The 27664-nt window shown below is 40.2% G+C and overlaps 2 protein-coding genes across 2 annotated transcripts; both read left to right on the forward strand.

Moving 5' to 3' along the window:
* The first annotated feature begins 11022 nt into the window (after positions 1–11022).
* LOC117526128 (leucine-rich repeat extensin-like protein 6) lies at positions 11023–12083 on the forward strand. The gene is made up of 3 exons (XM_034188156.1): positions 11023–11257; positions 11331–11387; positions 11506–12083. Exons 1-3 carry the CDS (start codon positions 11141–11143, stop codon positions 11746–11748), a joined length of 417 nt encoding a protein of 138 aa, XP_034044047.1. The 5' UTR covers positions 11023–11140; the 3' UTR covers positions 11749–12083.
* Positions 12084–20335: 8252 nt separating this feature from the next.
* Positions 20336–27607, forward strand: LOC117526571 (E3 ubiquitin-protein ligase Hakai-like). Its single transcript, XM_034188634.1, has 5 exons — positions 20336–20395; positions 20497–20799; positions 26823–26879; positions 27243–27380; positions 27470–27607. The coding sequence occupies exons 1-5, from the start codon at positions 20342–20344 to the stop codon at positions 27605–27607; spliced, it is 690 nt and encodes a 229-aa protein (XP_034044525.1). The 5' UTR covers positions 20336–20341.
* Positions 27608–27664: the final 57 nt, after the last annotated feature.

Consider the following 27664-nt stretch of genomic DNA (forward strand, 5'->3'; position numbering starts at 1 on the left):
AATGTTATTGACATCTCGCAGACCGGCAAACTCTAAATTTTGTGAAATTTTGTGGGATTTGAAACCTTAATAGGGTAAAGGGTGCTCAGCAGAAAACCAATGGATTGCCTACTCCAGGTAGGGCATGAGGTCTTGCCCCAAGTGAAAGAGTTCAAGTACCTCAGGGTCTTGTTCACAAGTGAGGGGACAATGGAGTATGAGATTAGCTGGAGACTGCTCGCAGCAGGGACGGTATTGCATGGTGTTGCCATACTGTTGTGATGAAAAAGAAGATTGGCCAAAAGGTGAAGCTCGAGATCTACCAGTCAATATTCGTCCCTACTCTAACTTATGGTCATGAGAGTTGGGTCATGACCAAAAGAAGTGAATCGCAGGTACAAGCAACCAAAATGGGTTTTCTCAGAAGGGTGGCTGTTGTCTGTCTTAGAGATAAGGTGAGAAGCTCAGTCATCCGTGGGGTGCTCGGAATAGAGCCACTGCTCCTTTGCCTTGAAAGATGCCAGTTGAGGTGGTTCGGGCATCTGGTAAGGATGTTCCCTGGGTGCCTCCCTAGTGAGGTGTTCCAGGTATGTCCAGCTGGGAGGAGACCACGGGGAAGACCCACGACTTGGTGAAGAGATTATATCTCCACACTGGCCTGGGAGCAATTCGGTATCCTCAGTCAGAGGTGGTCAATGTGGCATGAGAAAGGGAAATCTGGGGTCTCCTACTGGAGCTGTTGCCCCCACAACCCGATCCCGGTGATATTTATTATTTATGTGGTATTTCATGTGATCTGGTATTAGTTGCACAGCTGATTGTTTCTGCATTTTCATGGTTGAACGATATCTTTGAGAAATGTATTTCCATCAAAAGAGGGCCAAAGCACACAAGGATTTACACACATAAGTAGAATGTTTATAAGTTATTTAATATCATAGAGCTAAACAAATATGTCACAATTTCACCAAACCTGCACATCCTAAACATTAACGTCTGCTCATCTATCAGCTTGTCGATCCACCTTCTGACACTTGATGGCACTGCTCAACATAACTTTAACTTACACTACATGCTACAAATGGTGACGAAACTAACAAGGCTCAAAGCGCATGTAGATATGTTTCCATATGACCATATTCAAGCTGGTGTTTGGAACAAAAATGAGGTTGTTGAGTTGACGGTATCAGGTATCAAGTGTTGTGCTTTTGACTGCTGCATTTTCACAAATTTTCTTAAAACAAAAATGTGAAATTACAACTGCAATTTGCCAGAAGGCAAATTGTATGAAAAATCCATCGCTGTTCCACTTCAACATGAATCTGGGGGAGGTGGTTAAGCATTGGGCTTCAGACCAGTGGATCCTCTGTTCAAACCCCAGCCAGACAGGAAAATCACTAAGGGCCCTTGGGCAAGGTCTTTAATCCCAGAGTTGCTCCCAGTATGTAGTGAGCACCTTGCATGGCAGCACCGTGACATCGGTGTGTGAGTGTGAGTGAATGTGAGGCATAATTGTAAAGCGCTTTGAGCATCTGATGCAGATGGAAAAGGGGTATATAAATGCAGTCCATTTAATCTGTGGCTGGTAGCACAAAAGACAAAAGCTCATTTGCTGAAAGTTGACAATGCAAGTACACTAACAGTTTAATTTCAAAACCATTACTGTGGTGTACAGAGGCAAAAATAGAAAAATGGTACCACTATTCAAATACTTATGGACCTTACTTGATGGAAATGTCTAATGAGTCGAGACAATGTAATCCATGAGATTAAAATAAATAAGGATTGAAGGGCAATTAAGTGGGCGAGTTGTTGTTTCCAAAGGTGTGTAAAAGTTTTTATTGCAACCCACAATTTTTGATACCCTCAAATGGACAAACACATACCAGACATAATATTATGAAATGCAAGTTTGGGAAATAGCTAGAGTGCAATCACTTGTTGTGAAAGGTAAGTTCTTACATTCATGTAGATATTAAATTATCAGACTAATCCACAAAATCCATGTCCATGGTTACAAAATTAATAATGGTTAGTTTTTGGTGTGGCAGTGAATTACACATTGCGACTCATTGTGATGTTGTAATGATGAATGCCCCTCTGAAAGCCATTTATTTTTTCTGTACACTAATGACATTTTGGTTTGAGATCAAAACATGACTATGAACACAGTTCAGAATGTCAGATTTTTTTTAACGGTATTTACATGTGTGTAGTAAACAATATCAGACATAATGCCTTTTGAATAGGACCATAAAGAAGGTGGGGCAGGAAAAAATATTGTAAGAGATAAATTGTAAAATAAATCTCAATAAGTGCACTTCTTTTGAAACAATGGGGTCACAGGCCTACAGCTCACTGATATCACCATATTGTTGGTTAACAATAAGTAAGCCATAAAATAAACATTCACTTATTTCACTAAAAGTGAGGTAAATCTGCCCACAGGAGTTTCTTGAATTGTCTTCACATTTGCACAAAGAAAAAGTGTCATAAATAGACTTCATTTATGTAGCACATTTCCATCTGCATCAGAAGCTCAAAGCACTTTACAATTATGACTCACATTCACACCAATGTCAGGGTGCTGCTATTCAAGGCCCTCACTACACTGGGAGCAACTGGGGATTAAGGACCTTGCCCAAGAATTCTGACCTGAAGCCCAACGCTGAACCACTAGACCACCACCTCCCATCACCTCCCATCACCTCGTCATGTGCACCTTTGTGTGTTAGTTCATTTGAAAACTTCCATACAGGTTTGTATGTTTTAAACCAGTCTCCCATTGCTGATTTTTGACACCCGACTGTGTATGTTTTTGACTAAAATCATTTAACCCTCTGGGGTCCGAGGGCATTTTTGGACAGTTCACTCGCCTGGCATAAATGTTTTATTATTGCTGTTAGCAGTTCTCCATGTATCCCACAATCAAGTTTTATGTCTCGTTTTTTCAGAGCAACCTGTGCTTTCAGAATATATATGTTTTTGTTGTGTTTTATAAGTGTAATAAAGGTTTACAATCAAAAATAGGCAAGGAAAAAATAAAGAAAAAAATTATTTTCCACACACATTTATTCAAAACACACAGCAAACTATAATAAACAACTGTTTTGACACTTTATAAAGGTAATTTGAGGTCTTGTGTGAAAGACTGTACAACAAAAAGGTTCAAACAATAAACACAAATGCATATTTTGAACAATATATACAAAATGGTCTATGCGTTTTGTTGTCCATTGATATGGTAAACTGCTTTATGAAGAGAAAGCAACAGAGTTATCCAGTAACATTCACATGCAAACTAGTGGAGCAATCCTGATAGTTACACACTCTTTGTGAGGGCACGTGAGATTGTCATCAGAGGCTCTCTGCTTTCACTGATCACTGTGCGTAATTGCACTGGGCACACTGAGTATGTACTAATAGTATGTACTCACTGGAGCACCCAGGGGGCTATTCTAATGGGCCAACTAGTAACATATCACTCCTGAATGTAGACTTTTCAACAAAGTATGTGCCCGATGAACAAAGGCTCTACAACATTCTGACCATGTCTTCACTCAGGAATCACTTAACAGACCATGACCTTGAGGTCAAATAAATGAAATGATCAAATAAATGTAACAGTGATGTCTAGTAGGACAGATAACTACCATCTCAGAGTTTAAAAGTAAAAAAACATTGATGACCGAGTTTTTCAAACAGGTCTTACACTTCACAAAATAAAACACCTTTACATATCATCATCATAGCAATGCTAATTAACACCATGCCTATGTAAACTAGCCAAGTGGTTCTGTATATAAGGAAATCAGAAGGTGGCCTTGAAGGCACACCCCACAGTCTGGCTGACAAATATGACCTTAACTATGGATGTACTCCACCAGAGAAGCCAAAGTAGTTTTAAAGTCGTTCCAACATAATACCATGATCTGCTTCATCCAACTCAGCATTCAAATCCAATAATAGCAGCAATAATATGGAATCAGCATCCAAAGCAAGCAGAAAATCCCTTGTTGCACTCGTGAGTGTAGTTTCCAGAGAATGATACTACTGTAATTGATTCACAACTGACTTCTCAATAATCCTAGGAAGAAATGGCAAATAAGAAATAGGCCCGTAGTTGGCCTATACACTAGGGACCAAAATGTTTTTAAGGAGAGGGTGTACGACACCAGTTTTAAAATAAGCAGGAACCATTCTGACAAACACAGCCCAAATGTGTGTAGAATGTAAGCAGAATGGGTCCCAGATAACAATCATAGATCAATTCTGAAGAAAATACAGCCAAATTCTGAAAAAAACCCTTGATTGAGTCAAATTCCATGACAGACTGTTATGATGAGCATTACAACAACACATTAGAGACAGGAATTTCATATTTGTAATGTGCTGGACTCCTATTTGTAAAGTTCCTTAAGTAATTTTGTTGGATTTTTTGAAGATGAAGAAAACTATACTTTTTTGGAAACATCACGGAATGATGAGTCAGAAAATGCATTATTCCATTTTCCCAAGTGCCAATACGTTGCCTGTCTTAGATTTTGAAAAATGTCAACCTTTGAATACTGGGTTTTTCAAGATCTTGACACCTAAATCACTTAGGATGATGATTACAGTGGCTGAATTTACATTTTTGGAGGCAGGAAATCCAATGCTGCCAATGAGAAGTCAGTACTGTAGATCAAAGATGTTTATACCAATATATGCTGCATTCAAGAGGACATATTTTCCAGTGACATACATTCATTATTGAACAAACAATGCAAAACCACATTCTGCACACATTATGAAGAAGAGCAAGGAATGGGTCCTGAACTGGCATGCGTGCAGTCTTAACCACTCTCCAATAAAGAATGTGTGCAGAATTTTGAAATGGAAAAAAAAAATGCAACAATGGCAATCCTGTACTGTTGTGTTATATTTTTATACCGCAACTAAATACTAAATAACCACTTTTACATCCAGTTTTCATGAGACAAGTCAGCAATATTTAAAAGCAATTCAGTATCTCTTAGAAGCACTTTAAATCAATAGAACAAGTTTGCCACAATATGGTAAATCTGTATGGAGCAGGCATCCTCAAAACCTGGGTTATTGTGCATGACAGAGACTAGTGAGGGGAAACCACCATGACAACCGTGAAGGAGTGACAGGCTTTATTAGAGGAACTTTTGTTTACTGCTTCATAGGTCAGCTTCATGGTAGAAGTCAAGATAAATCTCAGCTTCACTGGCGCTGCACATCCACAACACAACGGAACCGCCTTGGGACCTGGATGGCAATGACCTGAGCAGAAAATTGGCCCATCCCCACCTGCATAAACTAACCATCCATGTGCTGCAGCCCAGTGAAGAGTGGGCGTGTGTTATGTTGTAAACTGAAAACATCTTTGTAATAATCTATATTATAATAGCCAAGCGGCCTCTGTGTGCATGTGTACGTGTGTATGGCTTCGATTAGGCATAAACCCGGAAGAGCTGACATTTCCCGTTTGGTATGCTTATGTATTTAGGTTCAAGGATGAATGCTGCGAAAACAAAAAGTTGAGAGGAGTAATATTTTTGGAGAATTTAGTAATTTTATCTGACCAATAAACAACGGGCACTGTGCTGAAATGCACCATGGGAGTTTGGGGTTTTACATATTGTTATTGAGATTCATGTTGGCTCTCACTGCGGTATTGTATCACTTCCTGTTCCGGAGCACAGCGGTGTTTTTCTGTATCTGTTAGCTGTTTAATCTGCGCAGTTAGATTGATCTAGTTATCTAGATTACGATTTGTTTCCCAGTGTAATCTTTACGTGCCTTAACTAAAGCACTCCTTCTGCTGAATCACCTCTAAATTATTTACACATTATTCACTTTGCGTGTTTTTAGGAATCCGCTAGCTTAGCGTAGCTACTAGCTCTTAGCCGTTTTAGCATGGCGGCTTCTCCTGTCTCTCCCGCACTTTTCTGCTCTGGGTGTGAAATGTTTAGTTATTCCTCGGCCTCCTTTAGCAGTAATGGTACTTGTAATAAGTGTAGCTTATTCATAGCTTTGGAGGCCAGGCTGGGCGAATTGGAGACTCGGCTCCGCACCGTGGAAAATTCTACAGCTAGCCAGGCCCCTGTAGTTGGTGCGGACCAAGGTAGCTTAGCCGCCGTTAGTTACCCCCTGGCAGATCCCGAGCAGCTGGGAAAGCAGGCTGACTGGGTGACTGTGAGGAGGAAGCGTAGCCCTAAACAGAAGCCCCGTGTACACCGCCAACCCGTTCACATCTCTAACCGTTTTTCCCCACTCGACGACACACCTGCCGAGGATCAAACTCTGGTTATTGGCGACTCTGTTTTGCGAAATGTGAAGTTAGCGACACCAGCAACCATAGTCAATTGTCTTCCGGGGGCCAGAGCAGGCGACATTGAAGGAAATTTGAAACTGCTGGCTAAGGCTAAGCGTAAATTTGGTAAGATTGTAATTCACGTCGGCAGTAATGACACCCGGTTACGCCAATCGGAGGTCACTAAAATTAACATTAAATCGGGGTGTAACTTTGCAAAAACAATGTCGGACTCTGTAGTTTTCTCTGGGCCCCTCCCCAATCGGACCGGGAGTGACATGTTTAGCCGCATGTTCTCCTTGAATTGCTGGCTGTCTGAGTGGTGTCCAAAAAATGAGGTGGGCTTAATAGATAATTGGCAAAGCTTCTGGGGAAAACCTGGTCTTGTTAGGAGAGACGGCATCCATCCCACTTTGGATGGAGCAGCTCTCATTTCTAGAAATCTGGCCAATTTTCTTAAATCCTCCAAACCGTGACTATCCAGGGTTGGGACCAGGAAGCAGAGTTGTAGTCTTACACACCTCTCTGCAGCTTCTCTCCCCCTGCCATCCCCTCATTACCCCATCCCTGTAGAGACGGTGCCTGCTCCCAGACCACCAATAACCAGCAAAAATCTATTTAAGCATAAAAATTCAAAAAGAAAAAATAATATAGCACCTTCAACTGCACCACAGACTAAAACAGTTAAATGTGGTCTATTAAACATTAGGTCTCTCTCTTCTAAGTCCCTGTTGGTAAATTATATAATAATTGATCAACATATTGATTTATTCTGCCTTACAGAAACCTGGTTACAGCAGGATGAATATGTTAGTTTAAATGAGTCAACACCCCTGAGTCACACTAACTGTCAGAATGCTCGTAGCACGGGCCGGGGCGGAGGATTAGCAGCAATCTTCCATTCCAGCTTATTAATTAATCAAAAACCCAGACAGAGCTTTAATTCATTTGAAAGCTTGACTCTTAGTCTTGTCCATCCAAATTGGAAGTCCCAAAAACCAGTTTTATTTGTTATTATCTATCGTCCACCTGGTTGTTACTGTGAGTTTCTCTGTGAATTTTCAGACCTTTTGTCTGACTTAGTGCTTAGCTCAGATAAGATAATTATAGTGGGCGATTTTAACATCCACACAGATGCTGAGAATGACAGCCTTAACACTGCATTTAATCTATTATTAGACTCTATTGGCTTTGCTCAAAAAGTAAATGAGTCCACCCACCACTTTAATCATATCTTAGATCTTGTTCTGACTTATGGTATGGAAATAGAAGACTTAACAGTATTCCCTGAAAACTCCCTTCTGTCTGATCATTTCTTAATAACATTTACATTTACTCTGATGGACTACCCAGCAGTGGGGAATAAGTTTCATTACACTAGAAGTCTTTCAGAAAGCACTGTAACTAGGTTTAAGGATATGATTCCTTCTTTATGTTCTCTAATGCCATATACCAACACAGTGCAGAGTAGCTACCTAAACTCTGTAAGTGAGATAGAGTATCTCATCAATAGTTTTACATCCTCATTGAAGACAACTTTGGATGCTGTAGCTCCTCTAAAAAAGAGAGCTTTAAATCAGAAGTGCCTGACTCCGTGGTATAACTCACAAACTCGTAGCTTAAAGCAGATAACCCGTAAGTTGGAGAGGAAATGGCGTCTCACTAATTTAGAAGATCTTCACTTAGCCTGGAAAAAGAGTCTGTTGCTCTATAAAAAAGCCCTCCATAAAGCTAGGACATCTTTCTACTCATCACTAATTGAAGAAAATAAGAACAACCCCAGGTTTCTTTTCAGCACTGTAGCCAGGCTGACAAAGAGTCAGAGCTCTATTGAGCTGAGTATTCCATTAACTTTAACTAGTAATGACTTCATGACTTTCTTTGCTAATAAAATTTTAACTATTAGAGAAAAAATTACTCATAACCATCCCAAAGACGTATTGTTATCTTTGGCTGCTTTCAGTGATGCCAGTATTTGGTTAGACTCTTTCTCTCCAATTGTTCTGTCTGAGTTATTTTCATTAGTTACTTCATCCAAACCATCAACATGTTTATTAGACCCCATTCCTACCAGGCTGCTCAAGGAAGCCCTACCATTATTTAATGCTTCGATCTTAAATATGATCAATCTATCTTTGTTAGTTGGCTATGTACCACAGGCTTTTAAGGTGGCAGTAATTAAACCATTACTTAAAAAGCCATCACTTGACCCAGCTATCTTAGCTAATTATAGGCCAATCTCCAACCTTCCTTTTCTCTCAAAAATTCTTGAAAGGGTAGTTGTAAAACAGCTAACTGATCATCTGCAGAGGAATGGTCTATTTGAAGAGTTTCAGTCAGGTTTTAGAATTCATCATAGTACAGAAACAGCATTAGTGAAGGTTACAAATGATCTTCTTATGGCCTCGGACAGTGGACTCATCTCTGTGCTTGTTCTGTTAGACCTCAGTGCTGCTTTTGATACTGTTGACCATAAAATTTTATTACAGAGATTAGAGCATGCCATAGGTATTAAAGGCACTGCACTGCGGTGGTTTGAATCATATTTGTCTAATAGATTACAATTTGTTCATGTAAATGGGGAATCTTCTTCACAGACTAAAGTTAATTATGGAGTTCCACAAGGTTCTGTGCTAGGACCAATTTTATTCACTTTATACATGCTTCCCTTAGGCAGTATTATTAGACGGTATTGCTTAAATTTTCATTGTTACGCAGATGATACCCAGCTTTATCTATCCATGAAGCCAGAGGACACACACCAATTAGCTAAACTGCAGGATTGTCTTACAGACATAAAGACATGGATGACCTCTAATTTCCTGCTTTTAAACTCAGATAAAACTGAAGTTATTGTACTTGGCCCCACAAATCTTAGAAACATGGTGTCTAACCAGATCCTTACTCTGGATGGCATTACCCTGACCTCTAGTAATACTGTGAGAAATCTTGGAGTCATTTTTGATCAGGATATGTCATTCAAAGCGCATATTAAACAAATATGTAGGACTGCTTTTTTGCATTTACGCAATATCTCTAAAATCAGAAAGGTCTTGTCTCAGAGTGATGCTAAAAAACTAATTCATGCATTTATTTCCTCTAGGCTGGACTATTGTAATTCATTATTATCAGGTTGTCCTAAAAGTTCCCTAAAAAGCCTTCAGTTAATTCAAAATGCTGCAGCTAGAGTACTGACGGGGACTAGAAGGAGAGAGCATATCTCACCCATATTGGCCTCTCTTCATTGGCTTCCTGTTAATTCTAGAATAGAATTTAAAATTCTTCTTCTTACTTATAAGGTTTTGAATAATCAAGTCCCATCTTATCTTAGGGACCTCGTAGTACCATATCACCCCAATAGAGCGCTTCGCTCTCAGACTGCAGGCTTACTTGTAGTTCCTAGGGTTTGTAAGAGTAGAATGGGAGGCAGAGCCTTCAGCTTTCAGGCTCCTCTCCTGTGGAACCAGCTCCCAATTCAGATCAGGGAGACAGACACCCTCTCTACTTTTAAGATTAGGCTTAAAACTTTCCTTTTTGCTAAAGCTTATAGTTAGGGCTGGATCAGGTGACCCTGAACCATCCCTTAGTTATGCTGCTATAGACGTAGACTGCTGGGGGGTTCCCATGATGCACTGTTTCTTTCTCTTTTTGCTCTGTATGCACCAATCTGCATTTAATCATTAGTGATCGATCTCTGCTACCCTCCACAGCATGTCTTTTTCCTGGTTCTCTCCCTCAGCCCCAACCAGTCCCAGCAGAAGACTGCCCCTCCCTGAGCCTGGTTCTGCTGGAGGTTTCTTCCTGTTAAAAGGGAGTTTTTCCTTCCCACTGTAGCCAAGTGCTTGCTCACAGGGGGTCGTTTTGACCGTTGGGGTTTTACATAATTATTGTATGGCCTTGCCTTACAATATAAAGCGCCTTGGGGCAACTGTTTGTTGTGATTTGGCGCTATATAAAAAAATTGATTGATTGATTGATTGATTAAGTACATAATATAATTGGAAATACATTACAAATACATGGATGACACAAGAAAGTGAAAACACTTATTTCCATTGTGGTCCATTTAAAAATCAAATGACAAATGGAAGTAATAATAAATGTAACAATATTATTATTATTATTATTATTATTATTATTAATAATAATAATAATAATACTGATAATAATAACAATGTGCATATGATAACAAGAACCTAAACAATTTATAAATACATTAAGACAGTAAATTAACATAAAATTAATTAATTAAATAATTAATAATTAAGAGGAAATAAAAGGATTGTGTTCCTCTTCTAAATATTGTTGAGGTCTAAGGTTCTAAAAACATTCTGGACTCACACACCATTCCAACTCATTATACTGTACAAGTTTGCTCAATTTATTACCATTCTTGTCAGCTACCTATTTCATAAACACTACCCAGTCTAGAGTAATAATAATAATAATAATAATAATAATAATTTTACATCCTGTGTTGTGCACACAGTTAAACACTGAAATTCTCAACATTGCCAAATACTTACCAACCTGTAATTATTTAAAATACTTTAAATCCACCAGGATTAGAAACAGGATGTACACTTGAACAGACAAAACAGTCTTGTTGGTTAGAGGAAATGTGTTAACGCCTGTCTCCTGCATGGTTGCCATAGCACCGACCACATCTGAGATGAAGCAACACCTTTAAAACTTTGAGAGGGCAAATCGTCATGGTGTGGGCATGTTGTACTTCGGCTAAGTTATTAGAGTCTTCTCAAAGGAGCAGCTTGAAGATGAAATACCATACCTTGATATGTATTCTCTGCTGAGCTCCTTACACTCCTGTGTTGTCATAGCATGCTGACGACTGCTGGAACACCATCTGGAAAAGGATTTATTTTGCTGCTTCCACGAATACTCGACATGATTGTTTTTCTTTTCATGATTCTCTTCTTGACCAACTGCCCTGAGACTGTGAGTATAATATAGACTTTAAAAGTTTTTTTTGACTTTGATTTAGTATAAAAGTCATGATTTTGTCTTTCAGGATTGTCATCACAGCAGTGAATCATGTAGTAGTGACAGTAGTGACAGTAGTGACGAGGTAAGCAATTTTTTTCAGAAATGTCACTATTCTTATTCTTCTTCCTTTCATCATCATTGTCATTATTATTATTATCCATTTATATTTATCATTGTTGCTTTTACCTTCATTTGAACAGAGTGGATGTCGGCACCCAGCACCTAAACCGGTAGATCCATGGCTGTCGTTTAATCTGTGGGATCTGTTTCCTGGCCTGAGGCCACAGCCACAGCCACAGCCACCACCTCCACCCCCACCTCTGCCACCTCCACCACCGCCACCGCCATTGCCACCTCCACCTCCAACGCCAAAGCCAGCCCCACAGACCACAGCTGTCACCACACCCATCACCACCAAAACTCCACGAGGAGACAATGGATGAACTGCACTTCACACACTCCAGGACAAAATTGTACAAATATAGTATTAAGTGATTAAAAACAATATATGTCTTCTACGTATGCATTAAGAGTTGAGTGTGTTGTATCACGGTTGAACGTTTTTGTTGATCACATATGAATATTGCATATTAATTCCTAAATTGCTGTTTATATCCTAAATTTGTTTGATATTGAATGATGCCATGGCCGCTATAAATACCGGTGTCGCTGACCGAACGGCCCCCCCTAAAAATCGGTCCCCCGACCTTCTCTGCGCATGCGTCACTTCAGAGCGTCAGCAGCGATTCATTGATTATCGCCTTGTATCTGCTTAAAACTGCACTCCAGTCATCATCTATCTTAGCGATAGGTATCTGAAGCTTTTGTACAGCAATCATTTACACATAAATTCAGCATTATTTCATTATAACATGAGCGACCAGAGCACCACAGCAGCACGTCTGAGTCTGACTCTCTGAGTCTGACTCTCTACACCCAAAGTGATCAAAGGGAATAATGTGATTGTTCACCATCAGATGACAAAGTAAAACCTCTTAAATCATCTTAATCATTCTTCACTTTAAGCAGAAATGAGACAGTTTTAAGCAGAAACAAGGCGATAATCAGTGAACCGCTGCTGACGGTCCAAAATGACGCATGCTCAGTGAAGGCAAGGGGGATCAGTTTTTAGGGGGGCAGTTCGGTCTGCGATGCCGGTACCTAAAGAACGTAATTTCCTCTGTTTCCTAACAGATGGAGGGCAGAGGGCATTTGACCATGCCTATTTATTTCTAGGCCTGAAGCCAAATAGCTCAATCAACAGTGGGCACATGGCTGTCATATCAAGGGAATAATCATTATATTTTGATAGAGATCTGAGTCTACCTTGAAATCCTGTATCTTTAATTCCTTCAATATTGTGAGATACATTTTCTTTTTAATTTTTATATTTTGGAAGAAAAACTGAGAACTGCAATTTATGGATGTGTGATGATGATTGCTGTTGGACGTTGAACGGCGGTAGACACTCTCGTAGGTGGATGCTGATGATGACTGAATGTAATAAGCACTCAGCGGGTTCACACTTCACTAATGCTGGATCAATGCAGCTTTATAAAGGGATGAGTGCTGAGCCTGTAATACCCACCTCCGTGCTACACCAGTAAAATGAGATCCACTGTGTAGTTAGCATGACTCAGCGGATAGTCCAGTTCCTTGCAGTGCACTTTCATTGCTAATTTTACTGAAGAAAACTCACAATAAACAAATAAATAAATAAAAGTACAGCTATGTGAATAATCTTTATTCAAATATTATGCGTAAATCTCATGTTTATTTTGTGATAGCATATGAAATTTGAGCCATGCACAGCTCCTGGATACACCGCAAATGTGTATTATTTCCAACTTTAATCTTTTCATAATTTTACCCATTAGCCAATGATTCAAATAATGTAAATCAGCCAAAGAACAGCCTATTTCATCATTATCTGTCAAAGATGAGAAATATCACAAATTACACATACTGTACAGGCAGGGCAAACAGGTGAATAAATCAGCAATCAACATAAAACATAAAAGAAGTTAAATAACAGTTTCCATCTGCCGACTTGTCAAAAGAAAACACAATGTTGAGGTGCTGATTTGCTGTAAATTCATCAAAGAATGGCAAAAACTGTCATGCATTTTACTGCCTGTCTGCATTTGTGTATTTTTGTGCATGGTCTTTTTTTAAAGTTCATTATTTGAAAGCATTTTGCTTCATTTTGCTGTTTAGTAGCTTTGGGCATTTTATTAAAATTTTTTATCGCATTTAATTCTGAAAAAATGTTATATTGTGTACTTAAACCCATGGACACCCATTATTCTGTCAAGGACTTAATGTTAACAATTAAGCTAAAGGCCAGCAGGATGACTTTGTATTACATTTGGTTTAATAATAATATTTACTCAATAATTTACTAAATAATTATTTACTAAATAACAAAACGTCAAGATGGCATATAAAACGCATACACAAGCCTTGACTTTCATATAGCTTTAAATAAATAAATACAATTTTCTCTATACAAAATAAATTAAATAAAATTGTATACTTTAGTCTCAAAGAGAAAATAGTTCTCTATGTGATATAAACTGACTAGCTGATAGCTCCTGGAAGGATTTGATTCAGAGACTGAAATAAAAAATTCATATTCACAAACAAAGCTATCACCTCCCACCTATCTTTGATTTCAGAGAACTGATAGGGCATGACTAAAGCTGCCTCAAGAAGAGACAGCTGCTATTACTACTACTGCTACTACTACTACTACTATGCTTATGATACTGTTACTTGCAAAAATGAAGAGGTAAAAAGCTTAAAGAAAAAGAATAGAAAAGTATGACATCAACTTTTGGCACATTTGCTGATGATGCTGCTGCAGAAAATTGTCTCTCCCCTTAATTTCTACTACTACTGCTACTAAAGTGTTCAATAGCCTATGTCACTTCCCCCATGTCAAAGTATACAGTGAGGCAAATAAGTATTTGTTCCGATTTTGCAAGTTTTCACACCTAGAAATAATGGAGAGGTCTGTAATTTTTATCATAGGTACACTTCGACTGTGAGAGATAGAATCTAATAAAAATTCAGAAAATCACATTGTATGATTTTTAAATAATTAATTTGCACTTCATTGTATTTGAGCTCATTGCAGGTTAAGGAAAGACACTTGAAGAATAGTTTTGGCAAGTTCAGTGATATCTGGCCAGTGCTATGGCATTTATAGTCAGCACATATGGTATAGAAGTAGGCAGGTATCATAGAAAGAAGGTCTGCATAAACAGAATATTTTAATGCAGTCAGGTTTCCACATACCCCAACATACAAAAGATATAAAATGGAAATTCATGAAATTATGTCTCTCTAGTGGCCCCGAAATGCGTCTAAAATGGTCGAAACCTTTGGGGCCCCACCATGCGAGCTGCTCCTGGACCCTGCTGGGGGCGGACAGAGACCCCTGGGCCCCCTCTGATTTTCAGAGTTTTTTTTTTTTCTTTGCCTATTCACATCAATGTAGTATAAAGAAAAGTATAAAACCTGCTTGAATAGTACAGAATCAGATCATCGTTATTTTTTTTAATTCATATATCTCTTTAACTTGTTTTAATGCTTATCTTTCTTCACTTGTTCGACTGTTTTAAGACAGGATTTCCTTTGACTGATCGCATTCTTGTCTTATGACATCACAAAGTTGTGATGCAGCTAACAATGTGACTTTGTACTGCCATCTTCTGTTGGCTGACAGAGTTGATAAAAGTTTCCCATTACCCCTGGTGTAGGTACAGTATGTGAGTAGGTACAGTATGTGACAGCTTCTAGCTGTCTGATAAAATACTGAGCACATCCAGTCACAGGAAGATGTTTTTGGTTGCAGCGTCAGTCTGCCCCCTTGTGTCCTGTCAGTATACATATAGTGGCATGCAAAAGTTCAGGAATCCTTCATCTCTTATACATACATCATAATTTGTGCACTCTCTTTAATCATAACGACAGAAATATATGGGGTTGACCTTGAAAATCTATGAGACAGTCGAACACATTTGGGGCGTGTCAGAGTCCACTCTGCTCTTTATGTGATGGGTAACCTGAGTACAAAAGGGAATTCCAGAAGCATAAGAGGCCTGTATTTAGACATTGCATGGATGTGTTTTTATGAGTGTGTCTATATACTATATATATATATATATATATATATATATATATATATATATATATATATATATATATATATATATATATATATATATATATATATGTGTGTGTGTGTATATGTGTGTGTGTGTGTACAATCCCAATTCCAATGAAGTTGAGATGTTGTGTAAAATGTAAATACAACAGAATACAATGATTTGCTAATCCTCTTCAGCCTATATTAAATTGAATACACCACAAAGACAAGATATTTAATGTTCAAACTGATAAACTTTGTTTTTTTGGAGATATATGCTCATTATGAAATGGATGCCTGCAACATGTTTCAAAAAAGCTGGGACAGTGGTATGTTTACCACTGTGTTACATCACCTTTCCTTCTAACAACACTCAATAAACATTTGGGAACTGAGGACACTAATTGTTGAACCTTTGTAGGTGAAATTATTTCCCATTCTTGCGTGATGTACGACTTCAGCTGTTCAACAGTCCGGGGTCTCTGTTGTTGTATTTTGCGCTTCATAATGTGCCACACATTTTCAATGGGAGACAGTTCTGGACGGCAGGCAGGCTAGTCTAGTACCCACACTCTTTAACTACGAAGCCACGCTGTTGTAACACGTGCAGAATGTGGCTAGGCATTGTCTTGTTGAAATAAGCAGGGATGTCCCTGAAAAAGATGTTGCTTGGATGGCAGCATATGTTGCTCCAAAACCTGGATGTACCTTTCAGCATTGATGGTGCCATCACATGGCACCATCAATGTTGGTGTGTATGTTGCCCATTCCATGGGCACTAACACACCCCCATACCATTCCAAAGAAGGCAGCAGCATTTCTGGATGAAGTTGCTGTTGCTGTATGCCTTTCGCTTTGCATGGCAGAAATTTAACTTGCACTTGTAGATGTAGCGACGAACTATGTTAACTAACAAAGGTTTTCTGAAGTGTTCCTGGGCCTATGCTGTAAGATCCTTTACACAATGATGTCGGTTTTTAATGCAGTGCCGCCTGAGGGATCAAAGCAACACAGGCATTCAGTGTTGGTTTTTGGACTTGTTGCTTACGTGGAGAAAGTTCTTCAGATTCTCTGAATCTTCTGATTATATTATAGACTGTAGATGATGGAATCCATAAATTCCTTGCAATTGAACATTGAGAAACGTTCTTCAACTGTTGGACCATTTCTTCACGCAGTTGTTCACAAAGTGGTGATCCTCATCCCATCTTAGCTTGTGAATGGCTGAGCCTTTTGGGGATACTCCTTTTATACCCAATCATGACACTCATTTCCAATTACCCTGTTCACCTGTGGAATGTTCCAAACAGGTGTTCTTTCAGCATTCATTAACTTTCCCAGTCTTTCATTGCCTCCGTCCCAGCTTTTTTGAAACGTGTTGCAGGCATCCATTTCAAAATGACGAAATATTTGCACAAAAACAATCAAGTTTATCAGTTTGAAAATTAAATATCTTGTCATTGTGGTCTATTCAATTGAATATAGGTTGAAGAGGATTTGCAAATCATTGTATTCTGTTTTTATCTACATTTCACACAATGTCCCAACTATATATATATATATATATATATATATATATATATATATATATATATATATATATATATATATACGAGGTCTGTTAGAAAACTATCTGACCTTTTTATTTTTATTTTTTAAACTATATGGATTTGAATCATGTGCGCTTGCATGAGCCAAGCTTGAACCTTCGTGCGCATGCGTGAGTTTTTTCATGCCTGTCAGTTGCGTCATTCGCCTGTGGGCAGGCTTTGAGTGAGCACTGGTCCACCCCCCTCGTCGGATTTTCATTGTCAGGAAAATGGCTGAGTGATTGGAGCAGCGCTGAATCAAATTTTTCCAGAAACTGTGAGAGACAGCCAGGTGGAAACCATTCGGAAGATTCAGACGGCTTTCGGTTAAGATGCTCTGGGTGTCACACAGATTAAGGATCATTACAACCGGATTAAAGATGGCCCACAGTGGCGCAGGGCGCGCCACACTCTGAGCAGCTATCGACAGGCTGAAATGACCAGATCATTTCCAAAGTGAATGCTGTGTTGATCCGGGACATCGTCTAACTACCAGAGAAATTGTGGAAGAGGTGTACATCAGCACTTTTGCGGCACATTCCACTGTTACAGGAGATTGTGTAATGAAAGACGTGCGGAGGAATTCACACGTCGGGATGGAGCAGCTCATGGCGCACAACAAAAAGCACGTCTGTGTTGGAAACCATTCGGAAGATTCAGACGGCTTTTGGTGGCTTTTCAGTCGAGTGAGTATCCGAGAAATTGTGTAACAGCTGGACATGTCACAACTTGTCCTGTGAGACTTCCAACACAGTGCTCACTCAAAGCCTGCCCACAGGCAAATGACGCAACCGTCAGCCGCGAAAAAACTCACGCATGCGCATGAAGGTTCAAGCTTGGCTGATGCAAGCATACATGATTCAAATCCATATACGTAGATTTTTTAAAAAAATAAAAAGTTTGGATAGTTTTCTATCAGACCTCATATATATACGAGGTCTATTAGAAAAATATCCGACCTTATTATTGTTTTTAAAAACCATATGGATTTGAATCACGTGTGATTACATCAGCCAAGCTTGAACCCTCGTGGAATGCGAGAGTTTTTTCACGCCTGTCGGTGACGTCATTCACCTGTGAGCACGCCTTGTGGGAGGAGTGGTCCAGCCCACTCGTCGGAATTCCTTTGTCTGAGAAGTTGCTGAGAGACTGGCACTGTGCTTCATCAAAATTTTTTCAAAAACTGTGAGGCACATCCGAGTGGACACCATTCGAGAAATTCAGCTGGTTTTCGGTGAAAATTTTAACGGCTGATGAGAGATTTTGGATTGTTTCTATTGCTGTAAGGACTTCCCACGGAGCGGGATGTCACGCAGCGCTCCAAGGCGACGTCGTCATCCTGTTTCAAGCTGAAAACCTCCAAATTTAAGCCTCTGTTGACCCAGGACGTCGTGAGAGAACAGAGAACTTTCAGAAGAGGTCAGAATCAGCAGTTTATCTGGACATTCCACTGTTAAAGGAGATTTTTTAATGAAAGACGTGCGGACGGATTAGCGTGTCGGCTCGCGGCCGTGCGGCCCGCCCACCACAGGAAAAACACCTCCGTTGGAAGCCTTAAGGACAAGTTGGAACATGCCCTGCTGTTAAACAATTTCTCAGATACTCACTCAACTGAAAGCCACCAAAAGCCGCCTGGATTTTACAAATGGTTATCAACACGGAGGTGTTTTTCCTGTGGCGGGCACGCCACGCCGGCTGCGAGCCGACGCGCCAATCCGTCCGCACGTCTTTCATTAAAAAAATCTCCTTTAACAGTGGAATGTCTGGATAAACTACTGATTCCGACCTCTTCTGAAAGTTCTCTGTTCTCTCACGACATCCTGGGTCAACAGAGGCTTAAATTTGGAGGTTTTCACCTTGAAACAGGATGACGACGTTGCCTCGGAGCGCTGCGCGACGTCCCGCTCTCTGGGAAGTCCTTACAGTGATAGAAACAATCCAAAATCTCTCATCAGCCGTTAAAATTTTCACTGAAAACCAGCTGAATTTCTAGAATGGTGTCCACTCGGATGTGCCTCACAGTTTTTGAAAAAATTTTGATGAAGCACAGCGCCAGTCTCTCAGCAACTTCTCAGACAATGAAAATCGGACGAGGGGGCTGGACCACTCCTCCCACAAGGCTTGCCCACAGGCGAATGACGCAACCGACAGCCGCGAAAAAACTCACGCATGCGCATGAAGGTTCAAGCTTGGATGATGCAAGCGTACATGATTCAAATCCATATACGTAGATTTAAAAAAAAAATAAAAAGTTCGGATAGTTTTCTATCAGACCTCATATATATACGAGGTCTATTAGAAAAGTATCCGACCTTATTATTTTTTTTAAAAAACCATATGGATGAATGGCGAATGACGTCACCGACAGGCGTGGAAAAACTCACGCATGCCCACGAGGGTTCAAGCTTGGCTGACGTAAAAACATATGAATCAAATCCATATAGTTTTTTTAAAAAATAAAACGGTTGGTTTCTTTTCTTAATAGACCTCGTATATATATATATATATATATATATATATATATATATATATATATATATATATATATATATAATTAGCAATTGTTAAAGCTGCAAGAACTTTTCTTCAGATCAAAAGTAGAACTGTGATCATGGGCTGACTCAATTTTGGGGGTTTTTTTTTTGGGGGGGGGGAGCCCTCCAGGTCCCTTTTCCAGAGTCCATTGAAATCCACATACTGTACATGTGCACCCAACACATCTTTCAAAGAAAACAAACATTAACTTTAACAAGTTTTTTTTTTTCCTGCAATTTCAACTCATTTTGTTTCACCTTCCAATACTTATTCTTAGGACTGTTATTATTCTTCCTGATGTCATTTGACATGATATTTTTGAAAAACGTATCTTTTAGCAATATTTTTTGCCTATGTCTTTCTTTTCTTTGTTTTCTTGCAGACTGCGGTTATTCAGATTGACCATAATTGTCTGAGCGAGACACTGACACATCATGCACACTCAGAGGTGCTGTAACAGGAAGACCAAGAGTCTCCATGTTCATTTTGGAGACATTACAGCATTGTGATCCAAAGACAAATAAGCAGGTTACAGCACTCTGTGTTTTTTTTTTGTTTTTTTTTTTGGATTTCCACCTCTGCTTCACTGGCACCACAGAATTAGTTTAATTTGGATTCTCCTGTAATGTGATTGGTTGTTTCCTGGTTTGACCGGTGCATAAGTTCGAGACCTGTCACACGATGCTTTCAGGCTGAGCATTTCTTGACGTCTTTCACCAATCCTGTGGGAGCCAGTTCAAAGCAGCAAAGTTGCCGATCATGATTGTGGTAATCGTTCTGTCATGTTTTGCCATAATGGCATCTCCACAACCCGTGAGTAAGCCAACCATTTCACACTCATTAATTTTCATATTTAAAGTGTTTTGTTCTGTGCTGCTTTCAATTTGATAATGTGGTGAGCTTTATTCTTTCAGGTATCCACTGATGCACCTCCACCACTGTCTGAACAAGGAGACCTTCAGACACAAACCTTTCAAACCACTGAGGCAACAACCCACAAACCTGAAGCTCAGGTGCTGGGAACATATCCCCTAAATAATGAGCAACCACAACCTGGGATCCCCAACATTCCAGCTCCCCATGGTGGCTCACACTTCCTGCCATTTCTGCAGTACTACCCCTGGTCTCCTGTTGGGGGCAGTCCTCTCATGATTCCCATGCAGATGAATGGCCAAGGATCTCAGCCATCAAACCCAGCAACACCACAGCAGCCTCTGGTAGGACTAATGACAGCAAACATGTACAGTCAAAGTATTTAATACTTTGTCTCATATTCTGATTAAATTTTCTGTATTTGCATTCTTTTACAACTATTACTAAGAGCCATTAATCTTCAGCTGAGGGTTGTGAATGGTTAGAACCCTGATTCCCACTGTGAGGTCTGAGTCCCCTTACTTGATATCCACTAACTTTGATAATCAAAATGAATTTTAAATATTTTTTCTTTCAAAGAACCAACAGAGAAAAGGGGTTAAAAATTAAAAACTATATCATCACAACCAACACACACACTTACACAAATTAAAGTTTTGTGTATGTGGGCTGGGTTGGGGGCATTGCTCATGCTTTCTTCAACACAGGTTGTGCTCATCTAAAGAAATAAAGGTTAGGAACCACTGGGTAGGGGATATATGCACTGCCAAGTACTTTAGTAATAGCAAGATTTCTCCTTTGTTAATCAAGATGCTAAAGCATGAATTTGCTAAATTTGCTTCAAGGACAAGTTTTGTTTTGTTTTGTTTTTTACAACCATGGAAAACATTGTTATCAATTCCCTCTCTGAGTGCTCTACTCATGTTTGATGGTTGCTTAATTTGTGGGATATGCTTTTTTAGAAAAGTTTGATTTGGAAGTTAAGTCAACAGGAACAATAGGGCAGCTGTTTTGAATTAAAACTCCATGCTACACTAAAAGTCAAATTTTGGATTGTTAAACTGACATTAGTGGTATAAAACATCTGAAGAAATATGGGCATGGTATGGGTATTTTTTCCCCTAATATACTGGTTTATATTGAAGCCTACCCAAAATGGATGTTTTTTTTTTTGTTTGTTTGTTTGTTTGATTGTTTGTTTTTTGATGATACAATAACAATATTAGTGGTTTAAAAAATTACATTACCAATACATTTGCTGTTTATATATATATATATATATATATATATATATATAAATATAAACAGCAAATGGAAAAGTACCCGGAACATCACCACCGCTTCCGGTACCTGAGTCAACCGTTAAGAGGCCACTCATTTTTGTTTTTTCTCCATGCAGTATTTTTGTTAGTTCATTTGTCTCCCTTGACTCTCCCACTTTTTCTGTTAGTTGGGTTTTTCTGTTTTTTTGTTCCCTCATTTGGTACTTTCGCACTTGCCTTCCTCATCATTTTTTTTGTGGGTCTGTTCTTGGTGGTCTCAGGCATGACTTGCATTTTGGGTCCTTTATATTCTGGCTGCTTCTAGTTCATGTGCCTATGACTTGTTTATTTTACCACGGGTTCCTGGGTTTTTTGGGGTCTTTTGGTCTGTAAAAGGCTCTGTCTGACCTCTGTCCCCTTTGTCCATTATCTCATCCTACCAATCGCCACCGGTCTAGTAAAACCATCACCCGTCAGGTCTCTGTTACCGGCTCTGAGCTTACTCCCTATCCTGCCACGGTTCCTGACCATATGTTTGAAAGACCTCCTGATGTCTCCTCACACTCTAATAGGCCTAGCAGCTGGCCTCCAGACTTCCCCATGAACCGGAAAGGCCTCTGGGCCGACCCCTGGTTATATTTTGATTTTCAAACTGCCGCATGGTTTCCCACCTAGTGTTCCAGGTTTGTTAGGCAGTTCCCTGCCCATTTTTCCCGGGTGCCTAGGCCCTCCGGCCATTAACCCGCCGTCGCCCATGGGCGGTTTTCTGGGGGCCGTTGGGGCGACCCTTGGGGAGGGGATGCTCTCAGGATTCGGCCCATTCTGGGACTTGGTTAGGGTCTAATCATCTTGCTTGTGTTCTGGTCTTGATCATCGGTTGTGGTTTCTGTGGGTTCTGTTATCATTTATTGTATCACCTTTTATTCTGTAGTCCTCATCTGTTCTGTTCTAGTTTAGTCCTGACTGTGTGTGTTTTCAGCATGTATCATTAGTGTATCACTTATATGCTTTGTTTTGATCATGTGAAGAAATCATCAACTAAATACTAGTTTAGTGATTCACAGGATTGCTAAAAAAGCAGTTTGAACATAATAGTTTTGAGTTTGTAGCATCAACAGCAGATGCTACTATTATTGTGAACACCCCCTTTTCTACTTTTTTTTTTACTAATAGCCCAATTTCATAAGAGTGTGCATATCATGAATGCTTGGTCTTGTTGGATTTGTGAGAATTTCCTGAATCTACTGCTATCTTGTTTCCCATGTAACAATAAGAAATATACTCAAAACCTGGATTAATCTTTTTAGTCACATAGCACTACTATTATTCTGAACACTACTGTATATATTACTAGGAAACAAAGAGGACAGATAGTGTTTGACATAAGCAGGACATTAAAGAGCAAACAGGAAGCGATAACAACGCACAATACTTCCAATTGAAAATAATGGAGAAGCAACCAGAGCTTCTTCTGGCATTTTTACCTAAAACAAATGTGATATTGCCCATGAGTCAGTATGGGATCAAAAGAAATTAGCTTTTTTTTTTCCTTCCTCTCTCTCTCTCTCTGTGTGTGTGTGTGTGTGTGTGTGTGTGTGTGTGTGTGTGTGTGTGTGTGTGTGTGTGTGTGTGTGTGTGTGTGTGTGTGTGTGTGTGTGTGTGTGTGTGTGTGTGTAACCAGTTCTCCTTTGCCTGCAGAGGATAGAACTGTACATCTACTACAAAATATTTAACAGGTAGTTACGCAAATCTCTAATGTCAGACTTCATAAATGTTTGTAACTATTAAGGTTTGTTCACCATGCCTGCAAAAATATGTTAGTGGTCTAAAAATTATCGGACCACAATTTATCAGAAGATAATTTGCCCGCTGATGGTTTTCAAAATTATCTGAAAAGCTAATCCGATAATGAAAACATTAACTTTGACACTTAGCATTTAGCGGATTAGCAGAACTGTGCCCACCACTATTAATAATCACATTATTCCCCTTGATAGGTAGAGAGTCAAACTCAGAGTCAGTCTCAGATGCGCTGGTGTCACACTCTGATTGGTCCCCTGTCTTTTATTATGAAATAATGTTGATTTTATGTTGAAAGGATTGTTGTACAAAAGCTTCAGTGATCTGTCGCTGAGATAGATGACAACTGGAGTCCCGTTTTAAGCAGAAACAAGGCGATAATCGTGAATTGCTGCTGATACTCTGACATGAGGCATGCACAGTGAAGGCAGGGGGACTGATCTGAGGGGGGACTGTTCTGACTGCGACACCGGATGTAACCTCGCCAGCCCAGGATGGCTACATCTGGCTTCTTCTTTTTCAGTGTAATTTATATGGGGCTAACTTTTATCACTATTAGCAACCAGCACCAAATAAATAATATTTAAGACATAGCAACTGGGCAGTGTGATGTCAGATGAAATCAATGTTCCATTCAAGGGATCCTGTCATCTGGACTAAACAATCCAGTCAATGCACAACAGGCCATCTAGTACATGCAAACAGTTACATACAATTTACATATTACATGCATAAATACATCAAGACATCTCAAGAACATTTAACACATTTTTAATCAATTTTGGAAAGTACATTGGGCCTATGAATGGAAAGAAGTGATTTTATTTAGATTAGGATCGGCTAATGATCAAGGTCAAGGGTCAAAGTCAGATTTATGGACCCATGCCAGTCGTTTAGAGATGCACGGATTGCAGACATATCTGGCTTTTTGGCTGCGACCATAAAGCCATAAAAATATAGTATTCCATTCATTTTATATCAAGCTGAACAAAGTGGGACACAGCATTCTGTTTAATTATTTTCCTACTTGTACTTATGCCAAAATAGCATAAACACTATCAACAAGAGCTAACCAGAAATGAAGAAGCAGTATTGTTTGAAATTGGAAGTATTGTTGGGGAAAGTGTAGTGACACGGACCCACAACAGGGGGCGCAAATGAACGGTCAATAGATGAGCCAAAAGGTAACAATTTAATGTTGTGAATGTGCACAACGAATATACAGACAATCTCAGAATCTGATAGCAGTCAATACACAAAGGTGACGTGTGGGCAGGCTCGAGGATAGAAGACTTCTGTCCTGAGAAGAGCCGGAACCACACGATTTCCGCCGCCACCGAACCTGGTGAATACTGGAGCCGCCAAGTCCCGAATTCCCAGGTGATCGCTGTCCCCGACTGTCGCATCTGGTACTGCTGGCGAGGAGCACAAACAGTGAGATGTGGGTGTGTGCACACCCAGTAACAAAAACAGTCAGAAGGTGGAAAGTCACCTCCACCTCTAATCACACACTCGTGCAGCTCCTGTTAAACCACTTATCTGGATTGGGTGTGAAGCGTAGCCGTCGCTGTTCACACCAAACGCCAATCCAGCTGATAAGGCACACCACAGGAAAATGGCTGCAAAAGAGTTCAGACTATTATTTAAGTTTTTGTTCAGCAGAGAAAATTACCTTCACAGGTAGATGATATCTCGGCAGCGAGGTGGAGATGACGTCCGGCTTTTATGGAGTGGATTGATGAAGTGGAGATGGGTGACAGCTGTCATGAGTTGATGAGTCACAGCTGTCAACCCCGGCTGTGTCCATGGCGGCAGCGCCCTCTCGTGCCTGAAGCCCGCACTTCAGGCAGGGCGCCCTCTGGTGGTGGGCCAGCAGTACCTCCTCTTCTGGCGGCCCACACAACAGTATGTCCCAAACCTTAAGGGCTCCTTCACACATAGTGCAAAGTTTGGTCGACGTTTGGTCGATTACGGAAAAACAGCGCGAAACAGTTTGAAATTAGTACACCATGAAACATCGCACCAATGGGCAGGCATGCATGAACCCGGTGCATGCGCCAGTGTCTTTTGAGCAGGAACAGTGCCAGGTGCAGCACATGGCGCCGCTTATGTGGAAGAAATAAAAACCAGCTGGTACGTGTGGAACCACATCGCACCACTTTTGTGGAATAAAAAAAAAAAAACACACCACCCATGACGCAAACTTGCACCTTTCAAAAGCTCTGATTCCCAGTCAGCAACTTTACCACTGAGCTACAGAGCTGTTCTTTGAAAGCTGCAGGAAGCTGACTCATATCAGGAAGGACATGGAAGTATTACAAAAAAAAATTAAAATCCCACACCATATAAAACCACCCGATTTATCAAGCGAGCAATTCAAATATGATCCTACTGTTCCTCTGGTGATGGATGACCCATGGTCACTGACATACAGTCATGAAATGACATGAATGAGAAACAGAGCGCTCTTATTATGTCCACATCTGCTGGCGGTGTGTCCAGCCAGCCCCATGCGTGTGCCCTGCCCAACACACTGCCGCAGGACAGACACCACGTCATGTGGAACAGAGCTCACGTGGGTGATGTGAGGGTCAGATTGACTGCTGTGTGTTCTGATCTCATGATCCATTTCAACCTGGCAGGCTGTCCGCTCCATGTGCACGCTCGCTCGCTGCAGTTTCTTGCCACAGCAATATATGTTTTTATTTATATCCACGTAAGTCCAGCAATCAGAAACATGCACATCACAGTGGACAGGTGTTAGTCCATGTCAGTCCAAACACAGTAGGTATTGTCTAGCTGGGATGTCCAGAATGACAGATCACCACAGCTGCTTCTGTCATAGCCACACCTCCTGTCAGTTCTCAGCGCACACACCAAAGCCACACTCATGTGGAACTTAGACAAATTTCATATCAGTACGACAGTGGTCACCTGCAGTCTGCTGTCATGTGAAGAGTGTGACTGGCCACACATTTTCTAAGTGCCATGCGAGCCGTGTTAGATGTTCACGTAAGTCACCTGGAATTTGGCCGACACCTGCTGCGAGAGGGTGCGATGTGTTCACACTGCGCACACTTTGTCTTTCAGCCGCTGGTGTGCACAAATAGTTGTTGCAACAGGCATATGAGGTGTTGGAGGCAGGCACGACATTACACAGTTTGCACACAATTCATGTCATGTACACTAAGTGTGCACTTTGTCCAAACTTCGTACTATGTGTGAAGGGACCCTAATGCACGTATAGATGTTCAGTATCTCCAAAAGGAACAAACTTTTAATTTTTCTTGCTTCTCTCTTTTCAGATTTTCCCTCCTTACGGATATTTCCCTCTGCTGTCACCACCCTACAGGAATCAGCAGGTGAGACACTGTGTGGTCTGAGCTGGATTTTCCATACATTTCGTATGTGTTACACCGAACTAACATTCCATCCAAAACCAAACTCAGGTTGAGAGTAAACTTTAATTTGTAGGGCTTTATGATCTTACTACAGAACATGTTTTTCCTCTTAGATGTGCTTTCAAAGCAGATGACAGTATGTCTGCAAGAACTTGAAGGCTTTTCTTCACAGATAGTATACGTATGTGTTGTAGAAATACAGTCTGTCATTTGATTTATGGCTGAGAATTACTCTCATGGACGAACATGATTTGATCACAATATATATTTAAGTCACAAATGCTGACCAACACTTGAATAGAGTTCCTGATTTCTTTATCATAGGTCTCTCCATATGGTTTCCCAATGACCTTTGATGCACCTCTCCCACAAATCCCTGCAAATAACCCCCCGATCAGCCCGCAAACACCATCTGGATCTGGACATGCAGTAAAATCACCTCAGCCATCACATCAGACACAGGTGCTTCCCTCCTCAATATGTCTCTGCAACATCAGGAACAACAGGAAAAAAGAAAAAGCTTCCTCATAATGTCTGATTTTCATCCACAGAATCCCCAAGTTTTTTACATGCTACAGCAACCTGTGGTAAGTGCAAAAGAAGAAGATTTCATTTCAGCAGACAAGAGGAGCAATGACAGTAAAATCTTACTCTTTGGAAATTACCAGTCACAGAGGAGCCAGTACTGAGCTTGGTTCCATCCTTTATTGTGCCAAAGGTTTCAAGCGAGGGAGCAGAAATCCACG

The sequence above is a fragment of the Thalassophryne amazonica genome, chromosome 15, assembly GCF_902500255.1.
Source record: "Thalassophryne amazonica chromosome 15, fThaAma1.1, whole genome shotgun sequence".
Classification (NCBI taxonomy): Eukaryota; Metazoa; Chordata; class Actinopteri; order Batrachoidiformes; family Batrachoididae; genus Thalassophryne; species Thalassophryne amazonica.

Coding starts and splice junctions, on each gene's coding strand:
- LOC117526128 (XM_034188156.1), top strand. CDS start 11,141: ATGCTGACGACTGCTGGAACACCATCTGGAAAAGGATTTATTTTGCTG. Junction 11,258..11,330: donor TGACCAACTGCCCTGAGACT/GTGAGTATAATA, acceptor TTTGTCTTTCAG/GATTGTCATCACAGCAGTGA. Junction 11,388..11,505: donor GTAGTGACAGTAGTGACGAG/GTAAGCAATTTT, acceptor TCATTTGAACAG/AGTGGATGTCGGCACCCAGC.
- LOC117526571 (XM_034188634.1), top strand. CDS start 20,342: ATGATTGTGGTAATCGTTCTGTCATGTTTTGCCATAATGGCATCTCCA. Junction 20,800..26,822: donor CAACACCACAGCAGCCTCTG/GTAGGACTAATG, acceptor CTCTCTTTTCAG/ATTTTCCCTCCTTACGGATA. Junction 26,880..27,242: donor CACCCTACAGGAATCAGCAG/GTGAGACACTGT, acceptor TCTTTATCATAG/GTCTCTCCATATGGTTTCCC.